Consider the following 7,224-nt stretch of genomic DNA (forward strand, 5'->3'; position numbering starts at 1 on the left):
GAAACTCTCTTACTCTTGGCTGCCCTCTGCCTCAAGGAAGGACAAGCCTCCATGTTCAAAAACACCTTCTCAAAAGAATCCCTTGCCTTGAGAGGCTACTGTCATGTTGCATAATCTGATTTTAAATGTCAAACCCTGCATATTACTACATTGTTTTAGTTTTCTTTTTAATGTACCAAATCTTGTTTCATTTCTGGGTTAGGGGTTATGCAGGGTGTACTAGAGTCAAGTTGGTTACTACAGAAGGCAAGAGAGAAAAATCATGTCAAAAGTAAACTATACCTTTCCCTGTTACGAATTCTCCCAGGTTTCAGGGGTTTGATTCAGCAGCAATTCCAAATACTCCTCTGTTTCTACACTTTCTGTAAACATCCCTTTCAAAGGGCTCTTCTCACAAGTACATTTGAAGAAGGGAGATTAGTCGTATTTCACTCATGATTCTCAATGTTATATCTGTGTGTCTCATTGCCACCATGGACCCTGGTTCATTTGATACTGCTCACTCTCTGGGACTCCTCAACTCCTGTCTTTGATACAATAAAATTTATTATGATTTTAACATTAAGTAGATAATGAGCACTTTCTCATACCACGTGCTGATCTGAGCCATTTATGCATATTATCACATTTTATTTTTATTACCACCTTATGAAGTACAGGGAGGTCAAGTTACTTTCCTAAAGTCACATAAGTGGCAGAGCCGTCATTTGAAGTGAGAAGCCACAGGAGCATTACCCTGAACTGATGGGAAGCTGCTCCCATGAAACGGGCTGCACTGGAGAAGTTAAAGCAGGAGGGCCCAGGTTCTCTATTCACAAAGGCCCCACCCTGCAGGGCTGTATGGATATACCAGGCTCACTGAACTGATATACAGGTGGATCAAAAATGTGAACCGCACACTGAATATAACCATTTCCATTTTTTTTTTCCACTCAGAAATGTTTATCTTTATTTCAGAATGAACTATAGGACCATATCTAGAGTAAGATCCTATCAGCACTTCTCATGAGTTGTCACTCAGTTTTGCTTCTCGAGACCCATTAGTCAAAACAGTAAAACTAAGTCTCCTTAACAAAACTGAGGTCATCAGAAAAGCGAGGCTAAAAGAGTGATGGAACTTTACTTAATTACTCCTTATCTGCGAGATGACTTCTGCATTCTTAAAATTCTACTTTCTAAACTTGGAATATAGAAACAGTACTTTAAAATCTATTGTTCCTTTTGCTGCAGTAAGGTCCAGCAAAGCCTTACCACCTCAAGCAAACCCATTACACCTATTTATGCTCAAGAGGTGGTTTGGCTATCGAAGACATGCTGGCTTCTTCAATGGAAGCAGAAGGAAAGTGAAGTCTATCCCAGGTGGTCCCCTCATGGACATAACACAGCTCCTCACTTTCTCCTTCTGCCCCCAAGTCTTTCTTCAAAGCACCATTGTTTCCCTCATCTCCTTTGTTCTAAGTAGCATCCTCAGCACCTTGAACACCTCCTCAACACCTAGCAGATGGAGGGCATCTGGAATATACTTGTCAAAGGAATGAAGTTAGGAATAGGTTAGACCTGTCCATTCCTAGCAGTATGATAGTGGTATTCAGTAGCTCATAGAGGTTTTTTTCCACAGCAATGAGTTGATCAACATTGCTGCAGGCTCAGGGCATGTGTCTAAGGAGGACAGTCTGGGACGGGCTTTAGCTGTCTGAATTGAGCAAGAGCAAAGGGTGGTTTCAGCTCTTGACATCCCATTCCCCTTAAGCTCTTCCCAGCAATGCAAGGTAAAATAATATCTCTTCCATCATGGGGGGCCCAGTTAGAGACTGGCTTATCCCAAATGTAAGTATCAATTTACAGAGATAAATATTTTTCTGAATAAATTATAATTTATTTCATCAGCCATGAGGATAAAATTAGCATTAACAAGCTCAGTGTTACTCAGTCTTACTTATTCATCTTCCTGCTTCAAACCCTGCCTGGAGGCTCAGGTGCATAAGAATGAGGCCATGGATCCTGTATTTTTAAGCAACAAAGCCATGGCGATATGATACTCAATGATTGGCTGCACAGAGTCTGAGCTTAAGTTTTGAATTTACTGCATTTTTTTTGCTTTGGGAAGGCCATGATTTTAGGCAAGCAATTTCTACATTGTTCTCTATGTTTGAAGAGAGATAGTTCTCCCTATAGAGTCTATATTTAACTTTCTTGGTTAAATATATTCCTAGGTATTTTATTTTCTTTGTCACTATTGTGAAAGGTATTGAGTCTTTGATTTGATTCTCAGCTTCACTGTTGGTGTAAAGAAATGCTGTTGATTTGTGCACATTGGTTTTGTAACCTGAGACTCCGCTGAATTTATTTATCAATTCCAGGAGTTTCTTGGCAGAATCTTTGGGGTTTTCTAGATATAAGATCGTATCATCAGCAAAGAGCAATAGTTTGACCTCTTCTTTTCCCATTTGGATGCCCTTGATTTCCTTTTCTTGGCCTGATTGCTCTGGCTAGGACTTCCAGCACTGTGTTGAATAGGAGTGGTGACAATGAGCAACTTGTCTGCTTCCAGTTCTAAGCGGGAATGCTTTAATTTTTTCTTTTAATTTCAGAATATTATGGGGGTACAAAAATTTTGATTACATGATTTGATTTTGTGCAGTTTGAGTCAAAGTTGTAAGTGTGCCCATCACCAAGAATAGCATGCATCATACCCATTAGGTGTAAATTTAACCATCCCCTCCTCCCTCCTCCTCCTCCCACCTGCTTGCTTTCCATTGAGTTTTACTACCCTATGTATACATGGCATTGATCGATTAGTTCCAATTTAATAGTGAGTACATGGGGTTATTCCGTTTTTTGTGGTACTTCACTTAGAATGGTCTCCAGGTCCATTCAGGTTGTTACAAAAGGTATTAGTTCACCATTTTTTAATGCTCAAATTGTACTTCATAGTATACACATACCACACTTTATTAATCCATGTATGTATTGATGGGCACTTGGATTGATTACACATCTTTGTGATTGTGAATTGTGCTGCAATAAACATTTGAGTGCAGCTGGACACGGTGGCTCACACCTGTAATCCTAGCACTCTGGGTGGTCGAGGTGGGTGGATTGTTTGAGCTCAGGAGTTCAAGACCAGCCTGAGCAAGACTGAGACCCCATCTCTACTAAAAATAGAAATAAATTAGCTGGACAACTAAAAATATGTAGAAAAAATTAGCTGGGCATGGTGGCGCATGCCTGTAGTCCCAGCTACTCAGGAGACTGAGGCAGAAGGATGGCTTGAACCCAGGAATTTGAGTTTGCCGTGAGCTAGGCTTATGCCAAGGCACTCTAGCCTGGGCAACAGAGTGAGACTCTGTCTCAAAAACAAACAAATAAGCAAACAAACAAAACCGCAAAAAACATTTGAGTGCATGTGTCTTTTTGATAAAATGACTTTTTTCCTTTGGGTAAATACCGAATAATGGGATTGCTGGATCAAACGGTAGATCTACTTTTAGTTCTTTGCAGTATCTCCGTACTATTTTCCATAGAGGCTGTACTGGTTTGCAGTCCTGCCAACAGTGTATAAGTGTTCCCTTCTCTCACATCCACACCAGCACCTGTTCATCATGGGTAGAATTTATCCACACTGGAATAAACACATATTTTAGATATGGATGTTCCTGTTAATAATAATAATTCTACTGCCAGCACCATTCATTGTGGACTTACAGAATGCCTTATTCTCCATCAGGATTTTTCACACAGCATTAATTCCAAGCAAGGAGCTCATTTCACTACAAAGAGGTGTAGTAATGTATTCATGCCCACACAAGTCACTTATCTTACCATGCACCCCATCATCAGAAGCTACTAGCCTGATGGAATGGTGGAATGGTCCAAAGAAATCTCAGTTAAACTGTAATTTTGGAGAAAACACTCTGAAAAGATTACATTATATGTTAGATGCAGCGTATGCTCTGAATCAGCAACTAATATATGGTTCTGCTTTTCCCATAGTCAGAATCAAGATGTCAAAGTGGTAATAAATTCTCCCATCCCAGCGACTTTGATTTTTGCTCATTTGGAAGTCTTAGTTACCAAGGGAGAAATGCTTCCACTAGGGAACATAACAGTGCATCAGATGATTTGAAAGCTGTCTGACCATTTGAGGCTCCTTTTTCCTCCATGCCATGATAAGCATAAGGGTTACTCCACTGGCGGGGAATTGGATTGCTGTTGCATAAGGAAGTAGGGATAACCATTCTGGAATACAGGAGACTCTCTGAAGTGCTACTTCATCCTTCCTGTCTGATAGTCAAAGTATTAATAAATATAAAACTCTGCAACTAAAAAAAGCAAGGCCATTGAAGATTCAAACCCTTTAAAAATAAAGATTTTCATCATCACTCTGGGTAGATAATCCTGAACTTGTGAGGTGCTAGTTGAGGGAAACAAAACATAGAATTGGTAGTAAAAGAAGAAAGTTATAAATATCACTTGTAGCTTCATTACTGGTTACAAAAATAAACACTGGGTAGCTGTGTGCACCTTCTTCCTTTCTTGCCGTATTTTCTTTCTCTCTTTCCTCTATCTCCTTGCTGTTTGACATGGGACTTGGTGGTAGTCGACAGGTGGAATTAAATGGATGTGACGAGTATTTAACATTGCACAGAAACGAATATCCAGGCTATCACTCTGAGATAGAGATGACTTTGGGACTCTCTGTCTTAAGACAAAAAGTGTCTTGTCTTCTCTTTCTCGTTAAATGGAGTTCAAGTACATGTAGAAGGATGTGTGCAGACTGAATGGCCAAAGAGGTGGCTGAGCTGGTTATTAAATGATTGTCTCTCAGCTTCAAACTCATGCTTCCATACTGCGCTTTATGATGCTGGCTTTGCAAGCTAGATCCCTGCTAACTCTGCCAGCAAGAGAGTGCTAGAGGGAGACTAGAAGGCCAGAGGAGGAAGAAGGGACACATCTTCTCCTGTTTCTCCCAACAGTTGGCAGTGGCAGTTGGTTTCAGGGCTACAGTTGTTTCCGTTTTGTGGTTTTCCCCCCACCCCACACTTCTGGAGCCAGCTTCATGGTGCTCCCACAGGGATACTAGCACCAGCTGAACTCCTTCCAGTACTCCTTCCCCAGACAAATGCATTTTATCTTCTTGGAGACCCTTCCTGAGATGCCTGGGTCCCAGTTCCAAAGGGGGCTCCCTTGGCTCCCTCTCCAAGCTTCTAAGGTCTAATTACCCCAACCTTTTCCCTGTGTCCCCTTAGACCTATGAGTTTTAGCTGCTTCTTCCAACTTCTATCCGTTAACTCAACATTTCCCTTTGGCCTTTTCTGTCCTTCAATGCCTGGTTAACAATTCTTCATTTTAAAGTCTCTTTGTAAAAAATAACTGGAGCTCTTTCTGTTTACTGGCTGACCCAAATGGGCAGTAGTATGCTGCTCAGGTTTGTATGAAGAACACGAGTCAGAAGATATACAGTATTTATAGCAGTGCCTCATGGTGATTGTCATGTAAGCGTGAGCTATTGTTCCTCTAAGGTCTGTCTTTCCCATCAGACTAAGCTGATGGGGATAGGGGCAGGGATCACAACATCTGTGTCCTAGAGTCTGGCAGTGCCTGGAACATAGCATGTTTTGAATACATGTTTGTTAAAGGAATTAAGGAAGGGTTTGGCGGGAAGACAAAAAAGGAAACACAATTTGGGTATGGAAGAAAGGTAGCTTTCTTTATGTTTTTATAATAGCAATTAATCACTCTTTCCAGGCTTCATTCTACCAGTTTGTTAGAAAACAGCCTCAATTCTTGTGAGCAGATTTGTTCCAACCCACCCCCATTTTCCCCAGGATACTAGAATTATACACTGGAAAGCCTGAGTGTGTGTGACACGGAGGTGCAGTGGGGGAGGCATCTGGGCATGGAACTTCTGTCCACAGCAGTTGCTGATGAGGTGCCCAGTGGCCAGACACAAATGTCTTCCCCAGACCCCATGGCTCTCAGCTTCCTCCATGCCATGCTTTGGGAGCTGCTGCTGGTGGGCTCATCTCCTTGGAAGCGTCCTGCAGCTTTTCCTGTCTAGGGGTTGATGCGTTTGCTGGGGAAGCTGGGGCAGGTACTATCTCTAGAATCCCACGGATTCCTTCTCCAACTCCTAGCCTCAAAAGGAGGCTCATTCCAGAAGGCAGAAAGTCCTTCCCTTTTCGCGGTTCTGGTGCAAAGTCATTTCTACGTCCTAGTCTTCTCCCGACCCTGGGAACAGCATTCATGAACAAAACCCAGGAGGACTCAAGTTATTTATTTTCATGTTGCCACCCCCCTCCACGACGCCAGTGTTAATGTGCTTTAACTGGAGTGGACAAGAAGAATAATACAGAGAGGAAAAAACGTGAAAAATATTAAAATGTCTTGCTATAGAAGGGAAGAAAGAAGCAGGTTTTTACGATGTCATTGTGAAGAGTGTGAGACAACAACCCCAGCCAGACATTGGAGCCGCAGAAGAACCAGCAACTTCTAAAGATTTTCATTGCACAGGTCGTGGCCCCTGCAGCACATGAAAGTCACCAAATAGACACTCCACTTTATGTTTTTCACGTTGGCACAGTTCTTCAGGCAGCCCATGAAGGTCAGCCAGGGAGTTCCGTTCTCTGTGGATGGGAGGAAAAGCAGGTCAGCAAGCCTGGCCCCGAGGCTTCTGCAAAAAATCTTTTCTCCAGACCACACCAGCATAGAAAAGTAACCTTGCGTAGTTCGAGGCTCTGTTACTTAGATGTGAAGAACTGGAAGATGTTGAAGTTAGGAGCTCCTCAAAAGAAAAAGCAGTGATAGAGCAGTCTAAAAATATTATTGGGAGTAGGATGGTAATGAGAGCAGCAATCAAGGGATTGCCAAAGTGGGATGTTTCTATTCAGAAACACTGGTTTAAATGGGGATTATAAATGCCGACAGATTGTTTAGTACAAAGGATGGGAAAAGAGAGAAATCATGACTTCAAGGGCCATTTAGTCCGTGTCTGGTTTAGAACCATCCATAAGGAAATCCAGGTGGACACAAAGACCAAGAGCTCCCTCCCCACCCCAACGACTTGCCGGTACCCTTTGGGCACAGATCATGCCTCTTCTCCCACCTCAATTCCTTCTCCTCGGTTTTCTTCAGGCTTCTCAAAATACTGTCTCCTTAGCTACATACCCTCACCCCCTAGTGACAACCTCTATCTGTTTTTCTTTTCTTTTTTTTTTTTTTTTT

General features: G+C 42.1%; 1 protein-coding gene across 1 annotated transcript in view; it reads right to left on the reverse strand.

The window, feature by feature from the left end:
* Positions 1-6,492: 6,492 nt before the first annotated feature.
* PATE1 (prostate and testis expressed 1) overlaps positions 6,493-7,224 on the reverse strand; it is a 2,501-nt gene continuing 1,769 nt past the window's right edge. The window contains exon 4 of the mRNA XM_012664061.1: positions 6,493-6,626. Within this exon, the coding sequence (XP_012519515.1) occupies positions 6,493-6,626 (134 nt within the window). The remainder of the gene's footprint in view (positions 6,627-7,224) is intronic.

The sequence above is a fragment of the Propithecus coquereli genome, unplaced genomic scaffold (assembly GCF_000956105.1).
Source record: "Propithecus coquereli isolate 6110/MARCELLA unplaced genomic scaffold, Pcoq_1.0 Scaffold856, whole genome shotgun sequence".
Taxonomy (NCBI): Eukaryota; Metazoa; Chordata; class Mammalia; order Primates; family Indriidae; genus Propithecus; species Propithecus coquereli.